Raw genomic sequence first — 13,812 nt, 5'->3', positions numbered from 1 at the left:
AAATCTTCGTTAAGGATCCAGCTACCGTGTTCAAGAACACAGTTTCTCCAGATAAGGTACCACTGGACAGATGAGTACAACAAAAAATTATTCACAAGGTGAAAAATAAAACATATCCCCAAATCATCCCCACTCCCAGCAAACTGTTGAAAGTCATCAAATGGCACAGTTAGCTGCCAACAGAATGTATGCAAGGCCGGGTATGGCGGCACTCGCCTGTAATCCCAACAGCTCAAGAGGCTGAGGTAGGAGGATCACAAGGAGCCCTGTGCCCCAAGTTCAAGGCCAGCCTCAGCAACTTAGAGAGGCCTTGTCTCTAAAATAAAAAAGGACTGGGGGTGTGGCTCAGTGATAAAGTGCCTGGTACAAAACAAAAGTATGAAGAGATACTGATATTTTAATGAACGTTCTGAATGGCAGAACACTCTTGTCTTTTCTTATTTTCCTGTGTTTTCTGAACTCTTAACAATGGGCATTACTCTCAGCACATGCCAAGTGGAGCAGTGGCTAAAGCAGTCCCTGAGCCTGTCCACCTGGGCACAGTCTCAGCCCTGGACCGACTCCCTGTGCCCCAGGCAGGTCAGGTCTCTGCCTCAGTCAATGTAAACACAGGGAGCATCTTCAGCTTCCCCCACCCAGAAGGAGCCACAATGGCGTGAGCACCCTCCACTCAGTGCCTGGACAGTCCCTGGCACCTGAGCAGTGAGGTGTCCAGCGGTGGGAGTTCTAGGAGAAAGCACGGATGGCTCGTGCTCACCTCAGGCACCTGCAACTAACCTGAAACATCTTTTTCTGCCCATTAAAAACAAAAACTAAGAAAAAAATCACATGAATGTATCACATAAGCTATAAGACAAGGAAACGAGACCAGAAACAACAAATGGCTTTCCTTCTCCACGTGGTGCTGTGTGTCCTAAGGAAACAGGAACAGGCAGAGCAGTAGAGAGGAAAGGCCCCACACGACTCCTAGTCTAGCCGGAAGAATGGAGCCTTCTTCAGACCCACCATCAGGGGTTCCCACCGTGGGCTCAGGGGTCCCTCCAGGGTTGCTGAGGGCCTCTCCATTCAGCCCCTCCTTGAGGGCAGCCTCTGGGACCACAACAGCCGTGGATGCCACCTGACTCTTGCTGGACGAGGACGTCTCTGAAGAGGGCCCGATGGAAGGTGGGGTCCAGCGCGGCACGAAGGTGATGCCCTCTTCTTCAAGCTGACGAAGGTAGTACTCAATGATTTCCTTCCCCTTAGGAGGAGACCAAGGTTAAGGTGAGTGTAGAGTCGATACTTCAATCATTTGTCCCTTACCAATTTGTGAGGTAACTACCAAAAACTAAGGGCTGAGATATAGCTTGGAGATAGCATGCCCCAAACTAATCTAGAACACTGATCTATCAGACACACTTGTACTGAACACAATTCTAACCTTGTACCCGAAAATACAACCACCTTCGAGAGCCCCCCACCACCCCCCACCACAGCTTTAAAACCACGACCCACAGCTCCCAGAGAGCGAGCGGCCGCACCTGAGAAGGTCCAGGGAGCCCTGCCTGGCCACCTGCCAAGAATCTCCTGAACACACAGAACTTTCCATCAGCAGACCCACAAGTAGAACCCAGGGGTGCGGCCACCTCACCCCAACTTCCCATGTTCCCACAATTCCAAGCAGAGAATGTGGTGGCCAGGAGTGACCCGCCTGTGCCTCCTTCACTCCACCTGCAGCCAGCACCACCAGCCCCGCAGGGCTAAACAGAAGGCCCAGGGCAGGGTGGAAGCACATTTCTACCCCCGAGTGACCCGCTCCCGGCCTTCCAGAGGACTAGCTCGGACACCTCAGGAGACTGCTGCCCTCCCTTTCCCATGAAGTCCCAGAGACTCACTTTTTTAATGTTGCTGGTGTACTGTTTCATGGCAATTTTTTCCACTGTACTTTCAAAACCAAAGAAAGATTTGATGTCTAGACTTGCAGACTGTTCAAAACAGGTCCAGTCTTCATTCTCAGGGTGAACCTGCGGGTGAAGAGAAGGCCTGCTGTGTGCGGCAGCGAGGCCTGCTCTGCTCCCCTCGGCCAGTGACCAGAAGGAGCAGTTCTCTTACAACAGAGCTACTCCCACGGAAACAGCACAAGGAGGGTTACAGAGGGCTCGAACTCCAAGACACCAGCGTGGCCTGAGAGGAGCGCTCGTCCTCCCCTGCCCAGTCCCTCACCTCCCTACACACAGAGCCGCGCTCCCATTAGGAATGAAGGAAAGACCCTTCCGTGTCACTGACAGCCTCACGAGGAGACAGACGGCCACGAGCCTTGGACAGAAACGTGAGGAACTTCCAGCTGCTGGAAGATCAGGGCCATGGGGAAAGCGTAGAGCAGGTTAAGGGGTCCGGGTAGGGCTGCAGGCCGCGCTGTCGACTGGCCACTGGGAACAGGGATCCGGGCAAACCTGAAGGAGGGCTGGGGAAGTCCTCGGGAGGCTGGCGTGCTGGCAAGCGTGCTGGCAGCCATGTACAAGGATTGAGGGGGAACCGGCCCTCCCAGGCCACGGCAAGCACTCGTGCTTTTCTCTGAGGGTCATGTGGAAGCACTGGGTTGTGAGCTCAGTGATAAAACTTGACAATCCTAAAACAGTTCACTGTGGGTTCAGCATTAAGGATACACTGGAGGTGGCTAAGGCGGCAGCAGACACACCATGCAGGAGGCCACTCTAATGACCTAGTGAGAGCAGCTCTCAAAGCAGGGTGGTCGGCAGTGAAGGTGACAGCCGACATGTGCTCCCAGCTCTAATCTCAAACACACACACCATCCTGCTCTTCAGAATGCATTTCTCAAGTAGCAGAGCATGGCAGTGGAATGACTTGGCTATGACTGCCACCACAGTGCAATCCTGCCTGCAGGAAGCCACACCTGCCACTGCTGATCCCCTTCAGAACTGCTAACAGGAAATATATGGCAAAGAACTACCCCAGGACAAAGAGGCACGCCGTTCCAGTGATGGCTGACCACCTTTGGAAGCCGTGCCCCCGTGCCTCCCGGCTGGCGGGCTCCGCCCAGGGCTGTGCACTCACGGTGTAGCAGCAGTGCTCGTTAATGATGACCCGATTGGAAAACGTTTCATTATGGGCCTCAATGTGCAGAGTGCGCTCCCGAGAATTGAGAGAGTTTTTCTGGACAAAATAAACATAATCAACTCCTGCAATCTTTAAAAAAGAAATAAAGAGAAAAGGGTTTATTATCAACACCACTGTGACAGAAGCGGAAACATAAATTCTCTATCTCTGGGACCAACGCCTTCCGGCAGGCCTGGGCAGTTACCTTCTTCAACAGCCGGGGTGCGTCTATGTCCAGCTTGCAGCGCCTTTCAATGACGTGAATGGCCCCGTCTTCACTCTTGAATTCATTCACAGTGTCACTGTCCACAAACATGGGAATCAGCGGACATGTAGGGAACCTCCTTTCATAGGCCTATGGATAAAAACAAACCAAAAAGAGAGAGGAAGTGAATGAAGTCCCAACCTCAGTCTCTCCTTGCCCGAAAGGGAAGGAGTGCTCAATCTTAGCCTGTGCCCACAGGAGGCGCCACAGCTGGGCTGGTCACCTGCAGCTTTCACTAACCTGGAAAAGATGTCCGCATTCACGACAGTCTGGTGAATTGTCGATTCTGTCCACATAGATACAGGCTAAACATAATTTCTACCAAAATTCTAGCAAATATACTTTGGAGCCTCAGGCAAGATTATTTTACAACTTACATGGAAAAGCGAAGGAACTAGAGTAAATGCCTAGTAAGCTAAAATGATTACTGAAAATGAATAAACTGGAGGGACTCCCGCCCCAGGTCTTTAGGCTTACATGTAGCTATGGTTACACAGCAGTTACATAGTATTGATGGACAGACACACAGCTCCATGGGACAGAACCCAGAACTAGACTCAAACAAATATATCCAAATGATGTTTCCCTTTTTCTTTTTCTCTTTTTTGGTGCTGGGGATGGAACCCACGGCCCTGTACATGCTAATCATGCACAAAACCTTGACTTAAACCTTGACCTAAACCTCACATCTTATGTACAAATTAACCCAAAATAGGACTGCTCATCTAGCATGCTGAAAGCCCTGGTTATGATCCCAGCACTGCAAAAACAGAAGACAAATGAACAGAAACCAAGATAAACCATAGACTTAAGCAAAACATAAAACTATGCACCCAAAATCAATCTGTAAAAGGAAAAATTTACTTCATCAAAACCAAAGACTTTTGCTTTCCTACAGTCCCTGTTAAGAGGAAGACAAAACAAGTCACAGACAGAAACTACTCACAGACCACGTTCTCTGGGAAAGAGAACACACTGAGAACACACAGAACCCAACTAACGCAGTGAGCTGCACAGCAACGCGCACGGTCAGCACCACTCACCCGAGAATGGCTGGGGCAACCTGCAAGGTCCTGCTCAGAGGCGGGCAGGGGGTTAAGATGGTAATTTTTAAAAACTCAACAGTTAGAAAATAAGCCACAGACATCTCACCAAAGAGCACACATACAGGTAACTAGACGGTCAATTGAGCAATGAGCTACCACAGAAATTCATACTGAAGCCACAAGGAGGTCTCGCCACAGATCTACCAGAATGACAAAACACAGCCCACCATGTGCTGGTAAGATGTGGAGAGCAGCCCCCAGACACTGCCGGCAAGAATGAAAAATGGTGTCACCAGGAAACAGCTGGGTACTTTCTTAGCACCAAACAGGCAGCTGCCACACAGCCGGGGCCAGCACCACCCTCCTGGGCATCTGTCCCAGAGGAACAAAGGCCACGTGCACAGACCCTCCATGCAGCTGGACTCCCAACAACCCAACTACAATCACCCAGGGTCCTCCACCGAGTGAATACGGGGCAGCCTACAGCCACAGCCCACTGCTGGCCATGGAAAGGGCTGAGCCACTGTCCACGCAATGACCTGGACGATCCCCAGGAAACTACGCTGGGCAAGACAGTTCCAACAGTTCCATGCTGCGGTCCTATTCACTAACACTCCTGGAAAGACAAAATTAAAGAGACCGCGAACAGACTTTCAGTTGCCAGGGTTCAGAAGAGATGTAGGTGTGGCTGCAGGACGCCAGCACCCTGACCACAATGCTGTATTCCTATATTCCCAAGATGTCACCACAGGGGACATGGGTGAAGACTGGGCAGGATTCTTCCATGTCATTTTTTGTGACAATATACTATTAATATACTGTGATCTACGAGTATCTCAAAATAAAATGTAAGACTTGCTACATAATTTGGGACGACATTTGGAAAATGCACTGAAGCAGCCGATTTAGTTTACTCCGCAGCAATCTACAAAGATCACTGAGCTAGAGACACTGCTGGAAGCACAGCTAACCCAGGTGTCCCAGCCCAGGTACATGGCACAGATGCCACAGGATGCAGGGAGCAGTCTAGCCATAGGCGGCCCAGGATCTCCTCTGCTGTCCCCACCCATAAAGGAGGAAAAGCAGGGTAATGATGGTGCCCAGGTGACAGATGCCATTCCTCTGTGGGACTGGACTAAAAATGGGAGGAAAGGTTCTGTGACTTCCCATCTTAAATTCATCACAACCTAAACCAAACTTTAGGAAGACATCTATGGAGTGAGTTCATGAGAAAATGGCACAAATGGCCCGATTCTACCTCTGACAGGTGCAAGTAGTCCAAAGCTCTGTCCAGCAAGGAGCCATGGCCTTCCGTGCACAAGCTCCTGCTCACCCACAGCAGGCCTGCTCACCTGAGCAGCAAGCAAAATGCAGACCACGGCACTGTCACGAGGCTCCAGAGGGCAGGGGGGAGCACAGGAACTCCCAGGAGCCCCCACTGCAGTTCCTTGCAGAGTTGCCCTCACTTCCAGATGAGTCCCACTTGTTCGCCTTATGTGACCAAGTAACTGGCTTATAAGGTCCACCAGACTAGGCAGCAGAGGGGAGCGAGGGAGGCAGCTGACACCAAGAACTCGGGGGCGGAAGGCGGGAGTGTCCTGAAGATGCACAGGTTCCACTGAGGTGGACGGAGGGGAGAACAGAACTCGGCGCACAGAGATTGGTGGGGGAAGCAGCAGCTCAGGCCTCGAGCCCCCAGAGCTGTCACATCAGCCATGACAGCATGTCCAAGAAAGAGAACACAGAAGCACAAAGAAGCTCCCGGCAGGCAGGGACCACACCCCAAAGGCAGGAGGGAAAGCCCGGGTCACCAACAGGGACACTGACACACAAGGCCTCCTGGGCCTCTCCTCCTCTTCAGGGGACAGGGAGGAAGGAAGACTGGAGTGATAAGAGTCACAGCGGGACAGCCTGGAAGGGAGGCAAGACCCACGTGGGTGACTGAGCACATGTGCCTGTTGGATGTCCTTCCTTTGAGAGTGGAAAACACACTCTTCATGTTAACGCCCTGACCTCCTCCTCCACTCAACAACGTCTCCTCAGCTCCACTCGGGCCGGGACCCTGATAAAGTGTCGGGCTCTCGTGCCTCTTTCCATAAACACCTGAGAGGTGTCTCACTGCTGATCACACCTTGGATAAGCCTCAGGAGGCCCTGGGAATGTGTGAGCATTAAGTACTGAACAAATGAGCAATTCTAGTAAGAAAACCTGAAATCACTGACTTCATTTGTTCCATATTAACACTGAAAACCACCTAAACCGATTTTTAAATTATACACTTAAAATCAAAAACAAAAACCCCTAGCTTTGTACATTACAGCACTATAACACCAAGAATTTAAGTGCACAAGTCTTCGAACAAAAAAAAGGTACTCATTCTCTCTTAGTAGAGGACCTGAATTAGAAGATTTTCTAAATACCCTCAGTATATTTAAGTTCTTGAAATGGAGTCAACATGAGACATTACCCACAGGACCAAGCTGGAACTTAAAAAAACCCTCCCCTCCCTATGGCACCGTGGCCTCCAGGATCCCACTGGCAGAGAGGGCCCATCCCCTAGGGATGAACCAGACAAGGTTCAAGGCCTGCACCTCCCAGCCTCTCTCTAGAGCTGCCTCAGGGTAGACAGTACCTTCCTTCTCCAAGTCCCAGCACTCTGCCACCAAATGCCTTCCTTGCTGGCCACAGGCAAAGACCAAGTCCCACTTTTCTTTTGGCCCTGAGAAAGAAAACACCTCAACGTTCTTTGTTCAAATATTTTTGAATCATGGAATAAAAATGTTAGCTAAGTAGCCTAAGGAGTCTCGCTCTCCCTGGCCCGTGTTTAGAGATATCTAAGGCCAAAGGATTCTACATAATGTGAGCCAAGAAAACCTAGCTTCCTAGAGGATTATGGGAAAGCAAAGCTGAGAAAAGTCGATATAACTTTAGTCTCTGGAATTTTTCAAACTCCAACCCCTAGTTTTCACCTACCTCTACAAAGTATATAAGAAACTCCTGAAAAACAAACAAAAAAACAGAAGCAGTCTAGTTTTATTTAAAAAATGACATCCTAAGCCAGTCATGGTGGCACATAACTGTAATCCTAGCAAATCAGGAAGCTGAGGCAGGAGGATTGGGAGGATCGAAAGCTCAAGGCTAGCCTCAGTGACTTAGTGAGGCCTTAAGAAACTTAGCAAGACCCTGTGTCAAAAGGGGTGGGGGGTACTGCAGGGCACGGTGACACAAGCCTGTAATCCCAGCGCTCTGGAGGCTGAGGCAGGAGGATCATGAGTTCAAAGCCAGCCTCAGCAAAAGTAAGGCACTAAGCTACTCCTAGTGAGGGCTGGGGATGTGGCTCAGTGGTCAGGTGCCCCCGAGTTCAATCCCCAGTTCCAAAACTACAACACCACCACCACCATGTCCCAGCTCTGTCCACTGCAAAGGCCTGAAAGCAATGCCCTCAGTAGCACTGAGCTAACCTGGCACTAGATCTTAATTTGTAAATACATTCCCCACTGAGAAGGAACCTATGCTTTTGGAGAAGTGGTAGGATTACGACTCTGGAGCAAGGACAAGGCTAGGTGACTGTGAAGCACTTCCCACCCAAGAGGAATAACTGGCAGGACTATGTACGTCTGAAGGACACGGGAACCAGCCTGCAGGGGTTTCACCCTCCAACTCTGGGTTAATGTGAGCACCAGAAAGCAAAAAGAAGGCAGGGCAGTATAAACCATGGAATGCAACTAAGAAAAATGGTCAGGGTAAGAAATTTTACAGAAAAAAAAATGTTATCTAATAAATACAGAGGAATGTTGTGATCGGGAAATCATCAATGCTTGGTGTGGGTAGTCCCAGTGACTCAGGAGGCTAAAGCAGGAGGATCACAAGTTCAGGGCCAGCCTCTGCAACTTAGTGAAGCCCTAAGCAACCTAGTAAGACCCTGTCTCAAAATAAAAAAAATAAAAAATAAAATGGGCTGGAGATGTAGTTCAGTGGTAGAGCATCCCTGGGTTGATCTCCAGTACCACAAAACAGACAGAAAATAAATTTTACTCTATCAATGTTAAATTCCTTAGGTGGGATATTGATCATTCTTATATGGGAAAATAGCTATTCTTAAGTGATACACACTTTACTACTTTGGAATAAAGTGTTGGGCTGGAACTGTGGCTCAGTGGTAGAGTGCTTACCTCACGTGTGTGAGGCACTGGGCTCGAGTCTCAGCACCGCATATAAGTATATGAATAAGATCCATCAACAACTAAAAAAAAAATTTAAAAAAAAAAGAGTAAAGTGTCAGGATATACACAACCTGCTTTGAAATATTTCTACCAAAAAATCTAGGGGTGGGTGTGGCTGTGGGGGTAGAGGGTGGACAATCGTTAGCTTTAAGGGAAAAAGTTCACACGTGAAATAAAAGGTGTGCCAGGCCCAGTGGCACATCTCCTGTAATCCCAGCACGCCGGAGGCTGAGGCAGGATTGAAAGCCCAGGGGCCTCAGCAACTTAGCGAGGTCCTAGGTAACTTGGTGAGTCCCTGTTTCAAAATAAAAAATAAAACTTGGTGTTAAAGTGCCCCGGGTTCAATCCCCAGTGTCCCCCACAAAAAGAAATAATAGGGCTGGGGTTGTGGTCAGTGGTAGAACGCTTGCCTAGCACGTGTGAGGCCCTGGGTTCGATCCTCAGCACATTTAAAAAAAAAAAAATTAAAAAAATAAAGGTATTGTGTACAACTTAAAAATAAATATTAAAAAAAAAGAAATAATAAATGCTTTTATTACACATAAAGTCAGACTATACAGAGACTGGTACAAACCAGGAAACCAGTATACCGCTCTTGCTGTCTTTTGCATCTGATTTGAAAATGTCCGTGAACGATGGTCTGCCCAAAGCTCTGCCCAGGTGTACAGGGCAACAGGCGCTGCTCTCCCTTGGCACCCTGCCCTCTTCCAGCCCCAGGCTCAGCAGAAGCAAGATGAAGCAGAACCAGCCCTCTGGGTTTTCACAAGAAGTCCCCCTACTTTTAACACCCTGTTTGGACCCAAGAGCCACACCAGCAGGCCTTCAATTTGGATCCATACCCGGGAGAACCCACTTATCAACTGTCACCAGGGTCGAGTCACTGTGTCAGATGAGCAGAAGCAATTCCCAAACTTCGACTTATTCCTCACAAACTCTCTGCCATCCCCTGATCACACCACCCAGCACTTCCCAAAACACAGTCAAGAAAGGTTGAACAAAACAGCCTCCCAGAAATAATTTCCTCAGAGAGGAAGAACTGTCCCTTGATAGCTCCCTTTTAAAGAAATACTTTTTTAAGAGAAGACTACTATAATCATTTTCTCACTCTCTTTGTTTAACAGAGCAATTGTTTCAATAATAAAAACAAAACTAAGACCTTATCAACTTGGCCCAGAGGAAAGCTGCCTTCTGGGTAACCGCTGCCTCCCACTTTCCCACACCCACTCTTTCCCTTTCAAAGGATTTCTGAGCCTGCAATTTGGAAGCTTGGCAACATACTTTCAGCTTTGCAATCTTGACATATTAAAAGGTAGAACTGTGCTCAAGAAAACCATATTTTAGTGAAGGCATTTCAACTTGAGAATTAATGAGCTGAATGGTGCTTTCTCCAAGAAATTCCATTTAAAGAACCTACCTTCAAGCTGGATTCTCTTCATACCAAATTTGTCAACAAACCAAGGAGCTCTGCATTCTACAGAACAAGTGGGGTGCTCTATGGCACTAGGTGTGACCAGCAGACTCAGTTATAAACAGGTCTGGCTTCACCTGGAAAGAATCAGCAGGTGAGAAGGCCGCCCTTCGTCTCTCTCAGAAGCTACCAGCGCGCAAAGAAGCAACCGTGCGACCTACTGAGGAAGCGTGGCTAAGTCCCTCGCGCTCCGTCCCGTGGTTCACTATCAACAGCAGCGACCTACAGAAGGCGGCACGCACAGGCTGACGCTGGGGACCCTGGGGCTTCCAGAGAGTCTAACAAGGGCAGACTAGGGACCCCGCCCGGCCTCAGTGGAGAGGGGACATGAAAACCTGTAACTGCACACAAGAGCAGAAAAGAGGACTGAGGGCGGGCCACCAAAGCGGGTGGGGAACCACTTCAGGCCGGGCTGGCGACAGCTGGGAGAAGTGACCCAAGGAAGGAGGAGCACCAGCACAACTCCAGAGAGGCCTTTCCGCCCCACTGCTAGACGCCCCCTAGTCAGCAGGAGGCTGGAGGCAGAGGGCGCAGGGAGCAGCTCGAGCACATGAACAGCCAGGTCAAGGCTAGATAGCAGGTGGCCACTCTCCAGGACCCATCTGGCCACTGCACAGCCCTCCGTGGGCCTTGTGGCCCACTCCTGTTTCCTCAGCAGGTCACTAGGAGAAACTTCTGTTCAGTCCACTGGTAACCGAGGTGTCCAGCTCCAATGCTGTTAGGGAAACATGTGTTTATGAGGCATTAACAGAAACTCAAATTCACAAAAACTTGACCCCTTTTAAAGAGAGCCCTCAACCAGTTAGTTATGGCACACTTCACTTAGGCACCCAACTGCCTGGGAACAGCCCCATCGCAGAAGCAGCTCCTGGCGCTCCGCTCCACCAGTAACAAGCAGCACCACAGTGCTACCAGCAGTGCTGCATCCAGGCCAGGCCTCAGCGCGACAATGGCAAGTCCTGACCAAGTCCTAACGGCATTGGGGAATACCCCCTGGGAAGATGGGACCAGAAAACACGGGCTCTGCTCTGAAACAAAACAGTCTGTGAATCTCTGGCAGACCCCAAGGCCACCCTCCAGGATCAAACTCCTCTCAAGGTTAAATCCTGAACTGCACTGGGGAAGACTCCACGATGCTGACGCTGCACCTTCTCCAGTAAGACAGCCTGGAAAAGCCCAAAGCTCAACCACCAGGGTGAGGAGGGCTCAGGAAAGGGCATCAAGGGCCTCCTGGGGGGCCAAGGCACCCCACAACGAGGCAGGACTCTGCGGGAGGTGCTGAGTATGGCAGGACGGAGACAAGTGCTGCAGAAAGCAGGCCGCGGGCGCAGCTGCAGAACAGAGGGAAGGGGCTGCTCTCGGCCACTCTGTTGGCCACAGTGGCACAAACTGGCTATGTTTACTTTTTCTTTTTAATGTGTTGTTTTATTAGATGGGGTATTGCCTAGTTGCCCAGAATGGCCTCAAACTCACGATCCTCCTGCCTCAGCCTCCCTGATTGCAGGCCTGAGCCACTGTGCCCAGCTCTGTGCTTATTTTTCTTTTTAATATTTATATTTTAGTTTTGGGTGGACACAATATCTTTATTTTGTTTCTGTGTGATGCTGAGGAGCACACCCAGTGCCTCATGCATGCCTGAGCCCCAACGCAGCCCTCTATGCTTACTTTCCACAGTGGTCAAGGGAAGGAACGGGGTGCTGGCGACAGCAGGAGCTCTGCACACAGCCCATGTGCTCCAGGAGGCCTGCCGTCTGTTTTGTAGCCCTGGCGATGGAACCTGGGCCCTTGAGCCTCACCCCCACCCACTCTGATTCTAAACATGATCAATTTCTGTCAGAGCACAAGAGAAAGAACTTCTAAATTCCTTCCAAAATCCATGTTTTCATCTTAGGAAACAGCACGCTGACTCAAGGTGTCTGTCCCACCAGGCTGTGTGGCCTGCACCAAGGCAAATGCTCTAGCCTGAGCAGAACGCCACCCTCCCCACCTCCTGACAGACCTTCATGTGACCTTCCTAGCAGGCAACAGTGGCACAGTCCTAAGGGACCTGGGAAAACACCCACAGAATGAACAGACTTCACATGCAGAAAGTTTTCATTCCACAGAGAAGTCATGAATCAGATTTTTGGTTATATTTTAAAATCGTATCAAGACAAAACAACAAGAACAGCAACCCACCCCCCGCCAAAAAAAAAAAAAAAAAGAACCACCCTCCACACAGGAGGACAGTTTTCCTGGCTCCTGAGACTTTCAGGTGAGTGGCGCCAAACCAGGCTCCTCTGCTCAGCCTCACAGTGCGCTCCCAGCTGGGACCACAGTCGGACGGAAGCCCTGATGCAAAATGACCAACAAGGGTCTCCTGCTACAGGACCAAATCCACAGCCCTGGACATTTTAGGATTTTCTACCAGACATTTCCACCCTGGGGTCCTAGAAACAAGTACTAGCCCATGACTCCCTCCTCCACGAGCCACCCCAGCACGGGAGCAGCGGCCTAGGCGCAGGAGCAGCAGGCAAGCCCTGGAGGACTGGGACACCGCCCACAGGCACAGTCTGACAGCTCCCAGCTCCCCACACACTCCCAAAAGACAGTGGACCTGGTGCTTTCATGCTGCACATGACAGTCATGTGACCTGTCCTTCCTGGTTCACAGGAGAGAGCTAAGAATCAGTAATGTCAAGTGTCCATAAAGGACTGTTGTTTTGCATTGACCAAAATACCTCACAAGAACAACTTGGAGGAAGGAAGGTTTATCTGGGGCTCAGGTTCGGAGGCCTCAGTCCATGGCCGGCCACTCCACTGCTCCGGGCCTGAGGCGAGGGGAGGGGCAGCGGAAAGCGGCTCAGCTCATGGTGGGGTCAGGAAGCAGGGAGAGGGGAAGGGCCCAGGGCAGATGCTCCCTTGCAGGGGACCCGCCTCCCCCAGCCACACCCCAGCTGCCCAGTTACCACCAGCCAGTCCATTCAAACTAGGGTGGACCGACTAGGCTGCAGCCTCACAGTCCATTCACTCCCCCTCTGAGGACTCCTGCGGGAACAGGAGCTTTAGGGGACACCTCAGATCCAACCCTAACAAGTATCATGGCTTCTGAGTAACTGAACCCCTTACCATAAACACAAAATGAGCATGAAAACAAAATTATGCTCAAAAGAAAAGCAATCACATAATCTACTAAAAGATCAGCATGCTTCCACTGGGCTTAAGACTGCCACTCAGATCTGGCCTCAGATGTAAGGCAGAAGAGGAGGATGGTTCCAGGTGATTCCTGATTAAGAACACACACTGTATTCTCTCTCTCCTTGCTGACCCAAATTTACCAACCACACAGCTTAAGCCTTGGTTTAACAAGATCTTCTAGAAAATTTTATCTTTTTAAATTTTTGAATATTTTATCCTTTTTATGAGTTTATTTTGTTTTGTTTTTTAATCTTGAATTACCTGTAAAGAATTCTTCTTCAAGAGTTTCCAGGAAAGATCTTCAGAAAACTTGTTAACACTAACAGACTGACAGTTAACTGAGCTTCCAAATAAAATTCAAGTATGCTTGTTAACTATAAATCCTCCATTTTAAGTTAGAAATATAAGGCCCACGCCTGGCCAGCGTCTTATTTCTGAACAATCTCAGGACTGACCTCCTCACCACAGCCTAGGGCTCTGTTGCACTAATCTCTCTCTCACCCTGAGGACACTCTCAAGACCCTTCTGGTTGGTACGT

General features: G+C 49.8%; 1 protein-coding gene across 5 annotated transcripts in view; it reads right to left on the bottom strand.

Annotated features, from left to right (window-relative positions):
• The window catches only part of Sec14l1 (SEC14 like lipid binding 1), a 55,963-nt gene that overhangs the window by 24,867 nt on the left and 17,284 nt on the right, over positions 1-13,812 (bottom strand). For all 5 annotated transcript variants that reach the window (XR_003581038.2, XR_003581039.2, XM_027923928.2 and 2 more), the window contains exons 4-7: positions 3,302-3,451; positions 3,055-3,186; positions 1,875-2,003; positions 1,006-1,240 (exon numbers count right to left, since the gene is read on the bottom strand). Coding sequence is in view for 3 of the 5 variants with exons in the window: in XM_027923928.2 (XP_027779729.1) it covers positions 1,006-1,240; positions 1,875-2,003; positions 3,055-3,186; positions 3,302-3,451 (646 nt within the window). In the remaining 2 variants the exon portion in view is untranslated. The remainder of the gene's footprint in view (positions 1-1,005; positions 1,241-1,874; positions 2,004-3,054; positions 3,187-3,301; positions 3,452-13,812) is intronic.

Source organism: Marmota flaviventris, chromosome 17 (genome assembly GCF_047511675.1).
Source record: "Marmota flaviventris isolate mMarFla1 chromosome 17, mMarFla1.hap1, whole genome shotgun sequence".
NCBI classification, from domain to species: Eukaryota; Metazoa; Chordata; class Mammalia; order Rodentia; family Sciuridae; genus Marmota; species Marmota flaviventris.
This window is presented reverse-complemented; position numbering and strand designations above follow the sequence as displayed.